This window comes from Mya arenaria, chromosome 14, assembly GCF_026914265.1.
Source record: "Mya arenaria isolate MELC-2E11 chromosome 14, ASM2691426v1".
Classification (NCBI taxonomy): Eukaryota; Metazoa; Mollusca; class Bivalvia; order Myida; family Myidae; genus Mya; species Mya arenaria.
Genome location: NC_069135.1, coordinates 42,338,715 through 42,358,782, shown reverse-complemented (window position 1 = coordinate 42,358,782; position 20,068 = coordinate 42,338,715). Strand labels below are relative to the sequence as shown.

The 20,068-nt window shown below is 33.4% G+C and overlaps 1 protein-coding gene across 8 annotated transcripts in view; it reads left to right on the top strand.

Annotated features, from left to right (window-relative positions):
- The window catches only part of LOC128217129 (plexin A3-like), a 124,908-nt gene that overhangs the window by 71,943 nt on the left and 32,897 nt on the right, over positions 1 to 20,068 (top strand). For 7 of the 8 annotated variants that reach the window (XM_052924039.1, XM_052924031.1, XM_052924032.1 and 4 more), the window contains 11 exons: positions 75 to 222; positions 1,923 to 2,019; positions 2,582 to 2,693; positions 5,064 to 5,090; positions 7,881 to 8,012; positions 10,892 to 10,999; positions 16,845 to 16,941; positions 17,695 to 17,864; positions 18,472 to 18,577; positions 18,866 to 19,017; positions 19,243 to 19,379. In XM_052924039.1, coding sequence (XP_052779999.1) covers positions 75 to 222; positions 1,923 to 2,019; positions 2,582 to 2,693; positions 5,064 to 5,090; positions 7,881 to 8,012; positions 10,892 to 10,999; positions 16,845 to 16,941; positions 17,695 to 17,864; positions 18,472 to 18,577; positions 18,866 to 19,017; positions 19,243 to 19,379 — 1,286 coding nt within the window. The remainder of the gene's footprint in view (positions 1 to 74; positions 223 to 1,922; positions 2,020 to 2,581; positions 2,694 to 5,063; positions 5,091 to 7,880; positions 8,013 to 10,891; positions 11,000 to 16,844; positions 16,942 to 17,694; positions 17,865 to 18,471; positions 18,578 to 18,865; positions 19,018 to 19,242; positions 19,380 to 20,068) is intronic. The other variant, XM_052924038.1, reaches the window with a different exon arrangement.

Genomic DNA, 20,068 nt, shown 5'->3' with positions numbered 1-20,068 from the left:
TTTTTAAACAGTCCAGGATTCATTATTATTTAATTGACACATCTTGCCTATTGCAGCATGTCTTTTCTTTCCAGTTGTATTTGACGATCTATCAACTCCCAGACGGCAGTGACTACACGTGCGTGTTTCCGGAACTCAACGTGACGTCACCAGCATCGTACTGGGCATATGGAGTCTACTGTCGGGCACCTGATATCAAGCAGTCTGGGTTAAATGTTAAGGGTATGTATGGGCTGTTTGAATTTATTTGTCTTTTCATAGCAAAATATGTTTGAATTATGATGATTATACTCACAGGAATAAGTTAATGGGAACATGAATATGTGCAAAATATAAGGCATGACTAAACTTGCTAAAAAAACAATGAATGATAAATGGTATAGGAAAATATTGAGTTCTTGAGTTCTTCTACATGTGTTATCAAACAAAAGCCTAGATCCTGATTTTTATTTTATAAAATGTTAAACTTGAAATCTTGGTGTATACTAATTTATTTTAGTTTGATTGTGACAAAAGCAAATAGCTTGTAAGATTGCTCTCGAGTCTTTTTCCTAGACAGAAAACAGTACTCGGAGTCCATTTTGAGAGGCCATGAGAAAGAACCCCTGGTTGGGATCGAACCCACAACCTCTTGGTTGAGAGGCAGATGCCTATACCACTAGACCACTATCCTAAATGTGCTTTGATTATGTTTTAATATTATTTGTCTATGTTCTGATATATTAGCTCGACTATTCGAAGAATAGGTGGGCTATACTACTCGCACCGGCGTCGGCGTCTGGTTAAAGTTTTAGGGCAAGTTGAGATTTTCACTTATAAGTCCAATACCCTTCATTCAATTGACTTAATACTTCACACAGTTGTTCAGGGCCATCACATGATGAGGTTAGATAACTCCGTATTATTCTTTACACAGATTATGGCCCCTGATTGACTATGGAACTTAGGTTAAAGTTTTAGGGCAGGTTGGGATATTTATTAATAACTTCTATACCCTTTGTTCAAATGACTTAATACTTCACACATTTGTTCAGGACCATCACACAATAAGGTTACATAACTCCATATTATCCTTAATACAAGTTATGGCCCCTGATTGACTTCGGTTACAGTTTTAGGGCAAGTTGGAATTTTCACTTAAAACTCCAATACCATTCATTCAATTGACTTAATACTTCACACAGTTGTTCAGAGCCATCACATTATGAGGTTAGATAACTCCATATTATCTTTTATACAAATTATGGCCCGTGATTGACTATGGAACTTAGGTTAAAGTTTTAGGGCAGGTTGGGATATTTATTTAATAAATTCTTAACCCTTCATTCAATTGACTCAATACTTCACACAAGTGTTCAGGACCATCACCCAATGAGCTTACATAACTCCATATTATCCTTAATACAAGTTATGGCCCCTGATTGACTTAGGTTAAAGTTTTTGGTTGTTTTTTTTTTAATTTCTTTTGACATTTTTACATTCTTAACCATATTTTAACCAAGGGAAAACTAGGAGGGCTATACTATATGGCCCTTGATTTTTTTTATTTTGATTTTTTTTTTAATTACTTTTGAAAGGCATATTTATATATTCTTTACCACATTTTCATAATGGGAAATCAAGTTATTTGAATGACTTGCATAATTTTTCGGGTGGTGGGAGGGCAGCATCAAAGTCACCTTATGTATTGAATAATTTTAGTTAGGTTTGACATAAATAGACCAAACGTGGTAATATTACATTGTTATTGTAATCACTTCTAAGTCAAAGCGGCGAAGTCGAGCGCGCTGTCTTACGACAGCTCTTGTTGCAATTCTTATTTTGCAAAATGAGCACAGATTTTCTTATTCCATGGATAACAATGTTTTCACATTAAAATGGCAGCTCCTATTAACTTTACACATATTTTGCATATTTTTCAGGAAGTCAGGTACTCACTATTGCGCTAAATTCCAGCGAAACTGGAAAGCTGTTTCTCGCTCAGAACTTTACGTACTTCAACTGCTCCAGTTTATCTAGGTATGTGTGAAAAAAGCAAACCCATAAAAAGAACATCTCGGATATTTAGTCAGAAGACACTTAAGATTATAAAAAAGTTGTTAAATAAGCAAAAAATAGAAGGTTATATTGGCAACAATCCGCTGTATCTTATGCTGAAGTCCTTGAGATACATTAAAGACTAGCATCAGAAATCTTTCAGAAACTTTAAAATCTATTATAACTTTTTGTGAAACATTACCAATCCAATAAGAAACTGATCACTTATTCAAAAAGGCCAAAACAAAAAAGGTGTGGTTAGGGTAACAGTGTTCAAAAACGGCTTGGGTAGGTAAGATTTTTTATTAATTATTTTAATAGGCTCTATGTTAGAGGCGTAAAAGTATTAAGTATTCAGTATTAAGGTTTTTAAACTACTTATAAAAACACACAAAAAAAAAACACACACACAGTCTATAAAAAAGTTAGGGTCAGCATCTTTTTCGTTGGTAGGGTCGAAGACCGGAAACAGAATTTTTAACTTTTTTAGGCCTTATGAAAAATTTGGTTTAAATATAATGTGACAATTTCTTTGATATTTCAGTTGTAGCCAATGCACTAATAACAGCTGGTCATGTGACTGGTGTCTCTATGACAACAAGTGTGTCCACGATTCCCAGTTACTATGCCAGCCGGGAGCCGTTCTCAGTCTCTCTGTAAGTATTAGGTTGGATACCAGCTTGACCCCTGACCCCTTAAGTCTAGATTGATCCCCAACCCCTAAATTAGTGTAATGACCCATAGAGTGGACCTCTGAGCCCTCCAGTTTAACCCAAGACCTGATTTGACCTTTCATTAGCCTTGACCTCTTTATTAGAACCTTGACCTATAAATATGACACAAAATCTGTATTTTACCCAATTATGTAGCCCTGACCTCCTAAGTGTCATTTTCAACTTCTTAACCTGATTTCAGATGATCCCTTTCGAAAGTTTGATCCTTTGCAGGACCATTGTCACCCATGTCACCTTCACTCCTATGTTCATGGTTATTGATTCTTAGGTTAAAAATGCAAACATCCAAAGTAAGAAAAAAACATGCCCTGACTAATTTGATTATATGACCTTGACCCTCATATTGTTGTTGTGTAATCTGAGGTGGACCCTTGACACCCATGTCACCTTGACTACTATGTTTATAGCAACTGATTCATAGGCTTAATTGCATCAATCCAAAGTATGAAAATAACATGCCCTTAATAATTTGATAATATGACCTTGACCTACATCTTGAACCTTACACTATCTTGAACCTTTTTTTGTGTTGTTGAGACATTATAAGAAGTAACCCCAGATTGCAAGTATGACCTGTGACCCTATATTTGACCCACGATAACATAGCTTTGAACTATAATTAGCTTACCCTTTGCTGTGACCTTGACCCTTGCAGTTTGATGTGACCTTTACCTGTAGAATTGATTGTATGGTTAATTTGACCCAAATGTTTGTTTTCAGTAATTGGTATTTGTTGAGAATATGCAGATAAGGAAGTATTTTAAAAGCATTCCGGAGTTTAAAAATTGAGTGTATTTAATCTTAATTGTAACATTAAATAATTCAAAATATTTTCATTATAATCATGGCTTGAGCTTTAATGAACATTCTTTAAAGACTATTAGTGTTGAGAATAAAGCCATTGTTCGAAAATAATGATGAAAAACCTATTAAAATCTGTTTTAATTGAAGAATTTTAATTGAGAATTGAAGAATTTTAATTGGGAACATTTATGATAAGCCCCGTTCATTTCCAGTATTTGATAATTGCATGGTGTGTTATTGATAAATAATGCATGTTACAAAAATTAAAGATTTCCTCTTTTTCTGTTGCTATGGAAACTCTCATTCTCAAAATCTTTATTGCATTTTGGAATTATCATGAATTTCTTTGATTGTACATGTATGTTACATCTTGGAATGAATATTTGCCTCTGTTTATGCATAGCAAGATTTTGAGTTATTGGTTTCTTACTTAAAGAATGCCTAAAATTGATATACATTTACGGTTTAGAGATAAAAAAAAGTCAGAATGCAGGGCTTTTTCACCTTCTTCGGTAGAAGTTGACTATTTGGCTGATTCCTAAATGCAGAAAACAAGATCCCAATTTTTAAACAATGTGTTTTCTCAAAAATGTTTTTAAAAAAATTCCATCATTTTTTTTGCTGTGTTTGTTTCTAATTGAATGTCAATATTTCATTATTTTGAATAATTGAGCCTCAAGCGTTTACACCTTAAATTTCCCACTTTTAAGCATTAAAGTGTTAAAATCACCAAATTTCCCAATTTTCGCTGGAAAGATTCTCAATTGTAAAAGTTGATAGCTGAGAAACTACATTTACTGACTTCCCGGTTATTACAGAACTAAAACAGCAAAAAACAAACCCATAATAATTTTAATACAATCTTGATTTGAAACCAACAGCATATGATATGTACTATTAGTTAATTCTTGATAATCATCTACATATGATTTTGAGAAGTTTGTTATTGAGAATCATCTATCAGATTCTGTGATTTTAAGGAAACAGATGTACAATATGTGAATTTTGGAAGCCTAAGTGACTCCATATTATTTTGGTATTATTCAAAAATTGAAAAGGGTTTAAAGGATATTATACATGGTTTAAACACCAGTCCTGAGCAGCCAAGTGTGTAAAACTGGTTTAAATTCATTGGTTTGGTTAAAGTTGAGCCATAATGCATTTTGATTGGTCAATACTTATTCAATAATTACTGTTGACCAATCAAATTGATTTAAATGCGCAAATTAGTCGAAAGATAACTTAGCCAGTTTTTTTTTATCTATTTAAAATGGCTCTAATGTGCATATTAGCCATAAGATAACTGATGTGGATAAATTATCCAGTTTTATTCAATTGGCTGCTAGCATCAACATTTAACCATTATAGCAAATAGCAAAATAAGATAACTGGTTTAAACTGTGCATCGAATACCTTAATAATACAGAATTATATTTTTTATTTCTTATATTCAATTACACTGTATGGCTGTATACCTCTTGTTTCCAGTTTAGGGGGCTAAATCCGAATAAACAGGTAAAAAGAGATGTGATAATATTGGTATTTTATATTTTGTGTATACATGCAAATAATTGATTTGGTGCATTAATTGGCATAGTTACGTTAGACGCGGTATTGCTTAATTTTGTAAGCATTGTATGGTGAAGTTTATTGTAGTCTTTGCTAGTCTGTTTATTGAAGAAATAAAGTACATGTATCATGTCACAGCCTTGGTGTTCAAGGTGTCGTCTTGCTGTGCTAAAGCTTTAATCTTGGCAAGTTATGAATCTTGGTACAGATAATTGTTGGCAAATGCAAACATGCAAGTTCAGCAAGGCACATAACTCTGACCATAATAATTGTTGAAATATGGCCCTTTTCAACTGAAAAAAATCACCCGGGGTGACATATGCTCAGCCCTGTGTAACAAGGCTCCTTACTCCAGCTTTAATATTTTAAATAGTTACTTCCCTTGAATATGTGAAAAAATAGCAGAAGAGCATTATAACAGCATCTAAAAAAAACTTTCCGCTTGATTTATAAATTAGCTATTATATTGAATTAGTTCTTTAATGTTCAAGATAAACAAATATTGTAATGATTCCTTTTAATGCACCAAAACTGGCAAAAAATATTTCATTAAGGCGTGAGAAATAAGGAGGGAAAATTATGTTAATCACATGATATTTCCTCCTTTGCCTTTTTGGAATATTATTAATGCTTATAATAATAATATAATTGCTTCGATATTCACCAACATTTTTCATATTTTACATTTTCAATGTTGTTTATGCTTTCTAATGATTTACTTGCAACATTTTTTGTATATCTTTGTATATCTTTTATTCATCGAAACTTACGTCTTGCAAAAGTTTGGCAGATTTATTGCGCAATATATCTTGAAAATTTAACGCTTTTTTGTTTAAAACGATCCAGAAGCAGATTTTATTATCGGATGCATTTTGTAACACTGTATTTTATTGTTTATCTGTTATAACCGAGTTAAGCTTAATGCATTTCCGCACTTAATACTTCGATTCTGCAATCTTTATTTATTTTTTGAATCATTTAAAATAACACTGATTGCCGAATATACACTTTTTTCTGCTTTTATTATCAAATTTTGAGTTTTTAACAGCAAAACGCTTGTGGATTTCACTCCGGGGTTTGATTTTGGAAACAATATTTTTGGTTGAAATGTTGTTTGACACTAATTTACAGAGCTTTCCTAACACCAATATTTTAAACATTTATGTTAAAGACATTTTTTTAAAAACCTGCATTAAAATTGTACTTTTTAACCTGGAACGATGTGTATGACTCACTTATTTTGACACTAATTTACAGAGCTTACGTAACACTAATATTTAAAACATTTATGTAAAAGACTTCAAAACCTTTATGAAAATTATACATTTTAATGTAAGGATGTTTAAGGTTCCCTCATTTTCTTCAAACTTAAGTCGATATTTTTCTATTGTGTAAGATATAAACTATCTTGTGCTATGTCCAACTTGTTGTTTTCGTAATTATGTTGTCTTAACTAATAAAAAGAAAATATGAGAAAGCTCGCCACCCAGGAAGATTTCCCATCAATTTTTCAGTCTTTCTCTCATTTATGTCATAGCGAAAATTAAAAAGTAAGATATATACCAACCTACATGTGATTCTACACAGTATGTCTCTGAACATTAGAAACTTTTGGACTCTCATTTTTAGCTTGTCTGTTTTTTAAAGAAAAAGGTCACGGAATTGTGATAACTTTGGATTTGTTATCCTTAAATGGAGCGTCACGGTATATATTCAATGTGCAGAACCTTTTACCTTGTCCATAACTCTCAACCTGTTGAAAATATTCGGATGAGACTTGGTACACATGTTACCCTAGGCATTATTAGCACATTAAATACAACAAGGCCCAGAACTCCGGCCCCAATTTCTCAAAAATTCTTACTTAAGTATCTTATATCATTTAGCAAAATTACTTATTAAAATATGATTTAATAAAACAAAACGTAGAGTAATTAATTGATCTTAAATATTATTTCCTTTGCAAGCCTTAAAACTCTTTAAAGATAGAATATTTAACGCAATATATGCAAAATCAACCAAATCAAAAATAGTTTGTTCAGCTAAATCCTGTTATAAGGGACTTACGAAGATGTTTCAAGAAATTGGGGCTCGGCTTAAATAATTGTTGATTTAATTAAGCCTTGTTTTAACTGAATAACTGAGTGTTCGATTGGCGGTCAAGTTTGCACTGCAGCACTCTTGTTTTTTCTTAGAGTTTTGTTGTGAGTTTGTTGTGTTTTAAATTTTTCACTTCTTCTTTAATGAAAATCTTCTGTCAATATATTTTAACACTCTTGGAATGAAACTATAATGGAATATTTGATTTTTAAGATTTTTTTTCTATTTTGAATGTCAGAGTATCTCTTTACTTTAATAATGAATGACATTTTTTATAGAGCTGTATGCATCGCTTTATACTTGTTAGTTGTAAAGGAAAATATTTTTCTATCCATTTCATTTGTTTTTGAGAACAGGTTAAATCTATACCGGTAACACATGTTTTTATTGGCAAGACTGTTTTATGCATTTTTTATTGCATTATTTTATGCAAATTAAACAATGAGAAAAAAACAAAAAAAAGAAGAAATAATTCAATTATGTGGATTTTTTGGGGTGCAAAGTTTAAACTTAAAATTTTGGAGAAAATACGTTTCGAAAAATCTTGGCCTTTACAATTGACAGCTGCTTGTTTCAACACTTTCTGTACATCCACGATATATTTAAATTCTGACTGACTTATTTTCTGCCTTACAGCACATATCTTCAAGTTCGGGAATGAAAGGTCCGCAGTTTTGTCCGGGACTCGACCAAGAGAAAACGGGAGAGATTTATATCCCCGAGGGCGTTGAGAAAGATATCGTTATCCGTGGATACAGTTTTCCGCAGGTACGAATATAAGTTTGAAATAAACTTGAAAATATCACTGGACAGTTTTTCATAGATCGTTTTGGATCTCACAGATCAGGTTTGAACTTTGGCACAACTTAACTCAACCTGTTCAGTTATTGGCAGATACAGTTTGGTTGTCCAGTTAGCGCAATGGTTAGCCCACCTGGGTTCGCTTCCTGGCTTTGGCGCATGTGAGTTTGGTTTGTGGTCATCAAGTCCGACAAGTGGGTTTTCTCCAGGTTTCCCAGTTTCCTCCTCAACACAAGACCACACTCTCGTGTAAAATCGCTAACCAGATTGATTAATATAATGTTGTAATAGTTTGTTTCATAATCGTTGTAAAATAAATATCATATGTTTAAACTAAGATACAGTTTTCTGCAGGTATTAAGTTTAATATATGCTAAATCAACTCAACTCGTAATGTTATTTATAGATACAGTTTTCTACAAATATTGATCAGGTTTGAAATAAAATACAACTCAACTCATATAGATATTGGTGGATACAGTTTTCCACAGGTATGGATCTGCTTTGAAATATTACTCAACTCAAATCAAAAATCATTGAAATCGCAATTTCACTGTAAATGAATGAATACCACATTCTATTATATGACCTCATATGTTAGGGTGAAAATAGATTCAAGATTTAAGTTAAAACAAATATTATGAATGCCCAAGTCATCAAACTTAATATACAGTGTAAAGAATGAAATTTGGTGCATAAGATATGAGTTTGTAAATAGAAGGTCCATCGATGTCCATTCAAACTGTGCTCTGCAAAAAATCGTGTTTTATTCAGAAAACTTGTTCTGATGTTCTAAGAAATGAGCTTATTTCCATAACCATTTATAGCGAAAAATAATTTACGAAGAAAATTTAACTCTAATAGAAGGTCATTTTGAGCACTTTGATTGAATTTTCCAAAGAAAATTATCCAATAATTTTGAGAAAAGTAGAGATTTCTAAATAGTTTCCATAGGTTACTGCTTTTATTAACAAAATAGCTTTCTGCCAAGATGCCTCTTTTTTAAGATGGGGGGGGGGGGTTTCAATGAATTTCCAGACAGTCTTAATGCCAGAAATTAACTTATTAACCCCCTCAAGTTTATGTGTTTTTAAATCTAGATATAAAGACCACACCTAGGCTAAGGCATCATCATTTTTGTCTGGCATTTCCCATTTACTGGGACCCCTGAGAATTGGTATTCTCATATACTGTATGAATGGTTACTTTGGTAGTGATTTTAAATTTCTGCTGTTTTGTATTTGACCTTGAAATGAATCGATCGTAAAAGTGTGATCCAAATCTGGAAGAAATGTCTGTAAATACATTCAAAATATTGAGAGAGAAAAAATGCCACCATTTAAAGCAATAATCTACAGTGCTTTCATTTCAGGCAAAAATTAGCAAAAAATAAAATAAAAATAATGGACAACAATACATTATTTATAGGCCCTGGAATGGAGAATTTTCTAGGTTTGTTTATTATATAAACAAACTATCATTCATGCAGTGTGATGCTTTACCTGTGCTTAATATAGCTTAAGCTTAAAAGAATCTATTTCTTGGTTATTTTACTATTTGAAAAAATGTTTTTCCTACCTTTTTAAATACCTTACAAAATTTGAACACTATACAGTACTAGATTCTAAGGTTATTCTAAGGGTAGTTTTTCAGTGAACCTGCAAACCACTTGAGACTATAGTACAAGTTTGATGGCTTAATTAAGTGCTGGAGAACGGTCAATTTGAGGAAAACTGCAAGGTGTATGTGTGTCTGTGTTAGGCTCTGTTTTAAGTTTGAATCTCACTTTAGTTTATATCAACTGTTAAACTTTTTCATTTGATATCTAAGATAAGAATATTGCCTCTGGCCCCCTGAGATTCTCGGAAAAAAAAGTAATTACAAGATCACTTATTGCAACTCGTTTTACCAATATACGCAGTATAACATGGTTCGAAGTTTTTAGTATACAAGTATCATTTTCTCTCATTGATTATACTGATATACATCTTTGCAATAGTTAGATTATCTTTGCAATAGTTAGATGATATGAAGTAAAATCTTAATGATTAAGAATCAGCAGAGAGAGCGTAGCAAACAAGCCCTTCTTAATCATTAAGTTATTACTTCAGGTCATCTAACTTTGACTTGGAATACAACCTCATTGTCTGACTGTATCTGTTAAATGGTAGTTACAGGCGGACCTTCAAACACCCGCGAAGGTTGAAATTCTTATTGATTAAGCCTGGAACTTATGATTGCTGGTCTGCAATTTCTTTCACTGAAAATGTAGATTGTTTTCTAAGGTCAAATAGAAGGAAATGTTCTTGAGGATTTACCCATCATGACAAAAACAATTAAATAGAAAAATAAAACAAGATGACAGAATTAGATTTAATTTTATTTTTTGCAATATACACAGGATTTAAATAGTGTACTCGTTTGAGAATGACCTTTTTCCATAAATTGGGGCCTCAATTATCTTCTTTTCTTGACTGCTTTGTCCTTGTTCAATGAAAAATGCTTCTGTTTTGGTATTACACTTCGAAAAAAAAAGTATTTATCGAACTAAATGGGACTGTCTATAACCCCAATCAGACTTACATTGGGGATAGGGAAGGACTAGACATAGCCCATCTGGAGTCTATTTGGATCTCATTAATTTATCTCATTTATTTCATTAATTTGGTGTAAATATTTATTGATAGAGGCCGGCAACGGTTACAGTATAATATAAGCTGGACCTGAGTTGCGAAGAGACAGACTTGAATTAGATGTCAGGAGCTACAAATGCAAAACCACTTTTTGGCCATATTGCCATGCAATGACGTTTTAAACACTACAGCACACATTCTTGTCCATTTCAGCCTCGAAACCTACAGTACACATGCCATGTAATGGTAGGCGGGATCGAATACACAAGTCCAGCAAATCGTACTTCGGACGGAAATATCACTTGTCATCTAAATAGCATGGTAAGGCCCTGACAGAATTATATGAAACTATTGATGTAAATGTTTAGTAATAGTGAGGCCCTGACAGAATCATATGAAACTATTGATGTAAATGTTTAGTAATAGTGAGGCCCTGACAGAATCATATGAAACTATTGATGTAAATGTTTAGTAATAGAGAGGCACTGACAGAATCATATGAAACTATTGATGTAAATGTTTAGTAATAGTGAGGCCCTGACAGAATCATATGAAACTATTGATGTAAATGTTTAGTAATAGTGAGGCCCTGACAGAATCATATGAAACTATTGATGTAAATGTTTAGTAATAGTGAGGCCCTGACAGAATCATATGAAACTATTGATGTAAATGTTTAGTTATAGTGAGGCCCTGACAGAATCATATGAAACTATTGATGTAAATGTTTAGTAATAGAGAGGCCCTGACAGAATCATATGAAACTATTGATGTAAATGTTTAGTAATAGTGAGGCCCTGACAGAATCATATGAAACTATTGATGTAAATGTTTAGTAATAGTGAGGCCCTGACAGAATCATATGAAACTTTTGATGTAAATGTTTAGTAATAGTGAGGCCCTGACAGAATCATTTGAAACTTTTGATGTAAAGGTTAAGCTTGTCAGTTTTTGGAAGAATAATGTTGTGGTATTGTCATAGCCTTGATGTCGTCATTGGCAAACGACCTCGTCATCATGCAAAACCAGTCCCAATGCAATAAAAAAACGTTTAAGATATGAAAATGAAACTTGGTACAAATGTTGCCAGAGACAATTCACAGTATAGCATGGTCTGGAAAAAAAAAATGAGCATCAGCCTCAGGACACTCTGTGGTTTACATTTCATACAGCATATAGTGTTGTTGTCATCATTCTCCCCAGTGGAAGCAGTCATTGGCAAAGACTTTACCCTTGGCCATATCACAAAGGTGTTCATTGACAACATATTGATAAGAAACTTCGTACACATATTCTTTATGACAATATGCACATCAGTAACAGGTTCCAATACTATGGCTGAAATATATTCCAATTACGTCCCTTCATATTTTGAGTAATACACTTGGCCAATGACAGCAGCTTTTCACAATTTCTCTTTTTTATCCTAAAGGTAGCTTTACGCAAGACACAATTTCTCTTTTTTATCCTAAAGGTAGCTTTACGCAAGACACAATTTCTCTTTTTATCCTAAAGGTAGCTTTACGCAAGACAGATCAATGTAGGTCCTCTTATTTTTATGCAAAATTACAACCGTCTTGTGCTGAGGCCAAAAAAAATGGTTTGGTTAGAGTTACATCCATTTCAAAAACAGGTTACAGGGTTGGTTGGCTTTTAATTTATTTTTTATTGGGCTTCATTTGAAAATGTTATTGTCATCATTGGAGAATGGTGAATAAGTAATCTTCTGTGTTCTGATTTTTTTTTCACCAACTGACGTTAAAAACAGTAGGATCGGCGCCTATATTGTATATAGGTAGGGTCGGGAAACCTGAACCAACTGTTGTTTTTTTTCTTTTAAGGCCTTAACTATTAATTAATGATAAAAAGCATGTACATGATGAGCATACTTGTAATGTGTTAAAAAATATATTTTGGAATTTGTTTATCTGAAATCATTCCAAATATTAAATATTTGGAATACAAACTGTAAAGAAGTAAAGATTAAATTGATATTAAAACCTCAGGCTCTTGGCAATAATGTTTACGTTGAAGCTTCAAGCTCTTGGGAACATCTTTTTGTTAAAAGTAATGTACTGTAATGTAGTGCATGAATTCATCAACAGTGTATACATAAAAATGAAACGTTGAGAATGTCTTAAAGCTCCACTCTCACAGATTGACCATTTTGACAACTTTTTATTTTCTTGTCTTGGAATCATTCCGAACTCCTCGGCCATTTTTGTCAAAAACAACCTCGGATGTATTTGGACGGTTTACATACTCAAAAAGAGGTACGTTTAAGTCCGCTGCAAGTAGATCGTGTAGTAATTTTATTTAGCAGTTAAACTTTATGTCTTAACTCTCGGGAATCTTATTTATGTTTGCAATAATACACTTCACTGGTAATCAATTTAAACTTAGATCAATAAATACAACTCTAAAACACTAAATTTAATTAACGATATAATTCAATCAAATACGAACTACTTCAACTGATGTACCGGCATACATCCGAGGTTGTTTTGGAAAAAAATGGCCGAGGAGTTCCGAATGTCTTGGAATTTTCCAAATTGTGAGTAAATGGCTGGAAACCACTGATATAAGACTACTGATAAAAGATCAGATTGCAGTTTTTAATATTTACGCTCTTTAATGGCTAAAAGTGTTACTAACGCTTTAATAAAAATAAAAATCTCAGTAGCTTTCATAACAATTAAGATCTGTTAAGTTGTCATTTATCAATATGACTGATTTGAAAACATTGATGCCAAAATCAGCTGACTCAGAGACAAAAAATGAAAAAGTTGTCAAATAGGTCAATCTGTGAGAGTGCAGCTTTAAATATGTGCTTGCATGATGATAGCCATTAGATGAATTTATTGCATCTTTCAAGAACTTGAAACTTGCTGAATCCATTTAGACGACAATAAACATATATTTTAAAGGCTATTAAAGGTGTTTGCTATCTTTTGAGTATCTGATTAAATTTAATATTCTACTTTATTGTCATATCTGATTTTCTGATATTCGTTTTATTAAACATATGGTGTTTTTTTTCCCATATGAAACCGGTAGCGGGATGTAACAATGGGGTCGAGGCAAACTTTAAATATTTTTATACTGAAACTTTATATCAATGTTGTTATGTTTGATATGAAAATTGTCCTGAGATATTAATAATCAGATATATATTGATATGATATTTAAGTCCTCAAAATTATTGCCGAGTACATAAACTTTCCAGAGATTTTGAGTGGAGCAAAATTTGAACCTATTAGTATTCAAGAATTTGCAAAATTAAATAATAGTTTCTATTTTGTGTTCAAATGCATAAGAAAGTAATATTATATAATAGGGTTCTATAGCCAAATTGATCTATTATTTGAGATAATTGAAGTTAAACACGAAAATGCTTTATTGAAACATGTCCCAGTCTCCGTGCAAAGCTAATAAATTAAGTTAAAAGATTTAAGTTCATTTAAGTCTCCTTCTTGTACATAGATTTAAATGCACTAGTGCACCATGCAGTCATTTGTAACATTAAGGCTCCCCCAAGGTCGGGGGAATAGTGGGGACTTTGACTTATGGTCCAGCCAAGCCCGGGTAAAATCCCCAACCTGCAGAGACGACCTGCTGGTAAAATCCCCATCAAATGTCCGACCCTAGGTAAGGCCCATTTCCTGCTTTTCTTGGCGTGAAGACAAAACCACCACATTCACTCGACACTGGGGGGCCCCCTGGAAGGTTAAAACATGGCCCATTTTACCAGCTATCCCTCAGGTATACTGTATCTTTCGCAGTTTTTTGCGCATTTTGAAATTTGCTGGGGTTATCTACCATGTAAAAACCAGTAAATTAAAAAATAGCATTGGTATATGCATCTGTACTAATCATGTGACTTTCACATGCTAAATATACACACTATAAACTGAGAAACCAATTTGGGCTATTTTTATGCCCCCTTTTGAAAAAAGTGGGGTATATTGTTTTGCACATGTCGGTCGGTCTGTCTGTCGGTCGGTCGGAATACCAAATGGTTTCCGATCAATAACTTGAGAACGCTTTGACCGAGGGACCTCATACTTGGTATGTGTATTGGTCATCACCAGCAGATGAACCCTATTGATTTTGAGGTCAGTGGGTCAAAGGTCAAGGTCAGTGTGACCTTTACATGAAAAACGGTTTCCGATCAATAACTTGAGAACGCTTTGACCCAGGAACCTCATACTTGGTAGGTGTATTGGTCATGACCAGCAGATGAACCCTATTGATTTTGAGGTCAGTGGGTCAAAGGTCAAGGTCAGTGTGACCTTAACATGAAAAACGGTTTCCGATCAATAACTTGAGAACGCTTTGACCCAGGGACCTCATACTAGGTAGGCTTATTGGTCATGACCAGCAGATGAACCCTATTGATTTTGAGGTCAGTGGGTCAAAGGTCAAGGTCAGTGTGACTGTAAGCTGAAAAAAGGTTTTCTGATTGTCCATATTTTATTTAAGTGTCCAAATCCTACTAACAATTTGGCTCCCAAGGGGGCATAAATGTTTCACTAACATCTCTTGTTAAATGGATATTTGCTGATTTGCTGATTTTGGGACCATCTGGTGTAAAGTCCCTTTAATAGATATTGGGACCATCTGGTGTAAAGTCCCTTTAATATTAGCTAATTTAGTTCTGGTTGCATTGTGTAAAGATTCCATGACTCGATTCATCATCCCCAAGGGTTGATTGGCATTATAGTAACATTTTATACTGAGGAGATGTAGTTAAAATGTAATATATCTTGTATATCATAGATGAGATAACAAAGAAATTTTTATATGTAAAAAGGTTACCACGTTGGAGATCGACTGTCAAAATTTGATACCTTTAAAGATATCAGCATCCGTTTGAGAGATGGTTATTTAAACAGATGTTTGATCTCATGTAATTTTATGTCAGGTCGTAAATCTTTGGAAATGAACTTTGAGAAAAATGATCTATTTTGTAATTATTATCTGCGATACTAATCGTGTAATCGTTTGAAATTGGAATAAGATTTTCTTAAATGTCTATGAACTGGTAAAATTGAGATAAACTTGTAATTGTGTTTTGGCATGGCATATGCAAGAGTGCGAAGCTTTATCATTTGAAGATTATGCAGCTTATTTGAACTAAAAATGTTCAAGATTTTCTTGAAAAAAAAAGTGGTGTTTAGTGATGCTAAAATGCATAATAAGTGTTCTCAAAAGAAAAGAAATTTGTTCAATTTCTTTTCTTTTATTATAAAAGTGTTTTTTCTGAGAATTGCAATAATTTTTCAATTGAACCCGTTTTCAAGCAATAAAATAAAACTTAATTAAGATTAATATTGTATTTGATATTGTTAAAAAGTTCTCTGGGTAATATTTAACTGTCTAGACAAAGGCAGAATTTAGTACATCTAAATTGTAATAACAATTCATCGACAAATAAAAAAAGATGTCTGTCATTTGTAAATTTTCATTTCTTAAGAAATTTCATTTCTTAAAGAATTTAAAAAATAAGATTTTAATTTCATTACCGTTAAGAAGTTCTTAGAAATATAAAAAAAAAAAAAATATGGGTTTATTTCATAACTTAAGAATTCCTTAAAGTTGCACTCTTACAGATTAAATGTTTTGACAACTTTTTTTATTTTTTGTCTTGGAATTGGCAAATTTTGTGTAAATGTCTGAAAACCAGTGATATTAGACTTCTGAATTTTTTTTCGTATTTATGTTAAATTTTTTATGTTTTATGCACTTTTTGTAAAGCGTAAATAATGTTTTAAGCCATAAACTATTAATTTTTGACAGGAAATATGAAAAAATGCAATCTGATGACAATTACATTCTGAAGCCTAATAAAAAACTAAAGCCTACCATCCCGACCTGTTTTTGAAAAGGATGTAACCCTAACCAAACCATTTTATTTTATATTTTTGGTGGCAAGGGTGTGATTTGGAGGGGGGGGGGGTGTTTGGGGTTGATCCAATGCATGTAAAGCTGTTGTTAACAAAATGATTCATTTTGTTTTGTTCCTAAGTACCATTTCAAGGGCACGTATTATGCAACTGTCTTAAGTGTACCATGGGGCATTGATTCCAAAGTTATAAAACAATAGCATATGAAACTGTCGATAATACTACAAAACAATACCAGAAATGATGTATGCATATTTCAGATGGTTCCTGCCTACCACTCAGAGGGAATGTACAACGCTCCACTGCTCGTGTACTGGGGGGATCGATATCGCATTGAGGATGCGCAAGGACTGTTTGGTGTGTATCTTTCTGCATCAATATAAAAAAACACTGATTTTTATCCACTGGTATGAAATTCGATAAGAGACTAGGCAGATTGCATACAGACATGATTTTGATATATTTGCAGTTTGCCTAAATTCCCTTTGTGATTCTTATGTATTGGTTTAGCCATGTCAACAAAGGCAGTTGTGAACTGCACTCTCCATATTAGTACTACGTGAATCATGCATTTATTGAGCAAAGGGTGTGTAAAGATTTGGCCAGTGGGCAGTGTGAATCACACTTCCTCAGCTACAGTGTAATAAGTGTGATTCTTCATTTCATTGAAAATCTGCATACAGGTGTGATGATCTAGCCAAGTGGGACACAGTGTGACTTAATTAGCATGCCACTGTTTAAGTCACACACTGTTGAAGATAAAGTGTAATAAGTGTGATTCTTTAATGTACAGGTGTGATGTTCTGTCCAAGGGGGAGTGTGGTCTATGTCACAGTGTGAATCACACACTTCCCAAGATACAGTGTAATAAGTGTGATTCTTTATTTCAGTGACAATCTACAGGTGTGATGTTCTGTCCAAGGGGAAGTTTGGTCTATGTCACTGTGTGAATCACACACTTCCCAAGATACAGAGTAATAAGTGTTATTCTTTATTTCAGTGACAATCTACAGGTGTGATGTTCTGTCCAAGGGGGAGTGTGGTCTATGCCACAGTGTGAATCACAAACTTCCCAAGATACAGAGTAATAAATGTGATTCTTTATTTCAGTGACAATCTACAGGTGCGATGTTCTGTCGAAGGGGGAGTGTGGTCTATGCCACAGTGTGAATCACACACTTCCCCAGCTACAATGTAATTGGTGTGATAAGAGCTGCAAATACCAGTCACACTGTCACAGTCTGGTGTATGAACCCTGTCCTGCTCCACAGATACAAATTGTAAGCCATTTTAGCCTGTCTGTTGTTTTTCGAAGAAAAAATAATGGTATTCTTTTAACCTTGGTATCAAATTTGTGTTAAAACTTTAAACAATGGTCATCCACAAATATAAGATATCAAGTACACAGGTAACCAAAGAAAATTTGCATATTTCTTGTGCCAAGGTCCAGCACCCTGGCTATAATGATTGTGGAGTTATTTCCCATGGCTAGGGGAGGGTCATGTGTGACAGTGCTATACACTGGTACACGTTAAGGAACCAGGGTAGCTTTTATCAGGGCAACATTTGTCTATGCAATCTGCTCCAAAAAATTAACTAACAATCTTATCTGGAGCACTTTCCGAATGGGCTTTGCCCAAGTGCGAGCATAAATAAGTTTGAACACCAATAGCCCATGCCCAAATGAGAGAAATGGACTAACATTAGCATGTATTTGTAGTCCTCCTTTATGCCCTAATCCTTGTTTGTCTATCCATACAAGATAATGCCAGATTTTATTTATTATTTATTGACATAGAGAGAAATAATGGTTTTAGTGTAATTTGTATGATTGTTTGTAATTCCAAAGTGAAGAGTGAGGTTTTAAATGTGAAACTGAATTTCTAGGTGACCCCATTGACTGGGCCTATAGGTGGCGGCACGTATGTTAACATCTCGGGGAAAGACCTTGGCTCCAAGTTTGATGAGGTTCAGAACGCTGTGAGCATTGCAGGTAAGAGCTTTATAGCCTATACGAAATATTAATTTACATACACATGTAATATTTCATTCATCAATAAGATAGCTATGTACATTGTGATTGATTGTAGTGCATCGTTCAACCTCTTATTTTAGGTATCCATTGTGTCCTTTTAAGGGATTTCGATCAGCGCTAACAGTAGATGGCTTCTAAGATAGGACTTAAAATGAGTGGGTGTTGTTAGTCCATGTATATGGCACTGCCTGATAGACTTGCGGTTACATACCACTAATTAATGTTGTTTTTTCTCCTTTATTTCAGGGATCAGATGTGCCCCTATAAGGGATCACTATCAGCCCTCACAGTGGATTGTTTGTAAGCTGGGACCCAGTCTATCAGAAAGAGTGGGCGTTGTAACTGTGGCACTGCCCGACAGGCTTGCGGTTACATTCCACCAGAAGTTTGCATATCAGGTTTGTATGAGTCCCACAATGTGGAAAAATATTTTGAAGAGATAAAAAAATAAATTTTTTTAGCTTGTTTCAGTTGACCTTATTGTACTTGACAGTTTAATTAAGGCTTATTTCTTTCTATAAGCCTTGTGTTTTATTTCAGTGTCATCTTTTGCTGCTGAATCCGGTATGTTCTGACCATTATTTGCACTTGCTAACCTATTTATATGGATTCTTGTGTTTCAGGATCCCAGGATCACAAGAATCAATCCCACCCTGGGGCCTAGGTCGGGAGGTTCATACATCACCATATCTGGCCAGAACCTTAACACTGGACGGGATATCACAGCCTCAATCGGGAAAGTGGAGTGTGTTATTATGAGGTTAGATATGGTGTATACATTGTATACATAGTTCATACATTTGTGAATAGAGAGTCCATATTTCATGTTTTGTGTATACATAGTACGCATTTTGTGTATACATAGTACACATTTTGTGTATACATAGTACACATTTATTGTATACATAGTACACATTTTGTGTATACATAGTACACATTTATTGTATACATAGTACACATTTTGTGTATACATAGTACACATTTATTGTATACATAGTACACATTTTGTGTATACATAGTACACATTTATTGTATACATAGTACACATTTATTGTATACATAGTACACATTTATTGTATACATAGTACATATTTTGTGAAAACATAGTACACATTTATTGTATACATAGTACACATTTATTGTATAGATAGTACGCATTTTGTGTATACATTGTACATATTTTGTGTATTTTGTGTAAACATAGTACACATTTTGTGTAAACATAGTACACATTTTGTGTACACAAATGGTATGTATAGTACACATTGTGTATACATAGTACATATTTCGTGTAAACATTGTACACATTTATTGTATACATAGTACACATTTATTGTATAGATAGTACACATTTTGTGTATACATTGTACATATTTTGTGTAAACATAGTACACATTTATTGTATACATAGTACACATTTTTTGTAAACATAGTACACATTTATTGTAT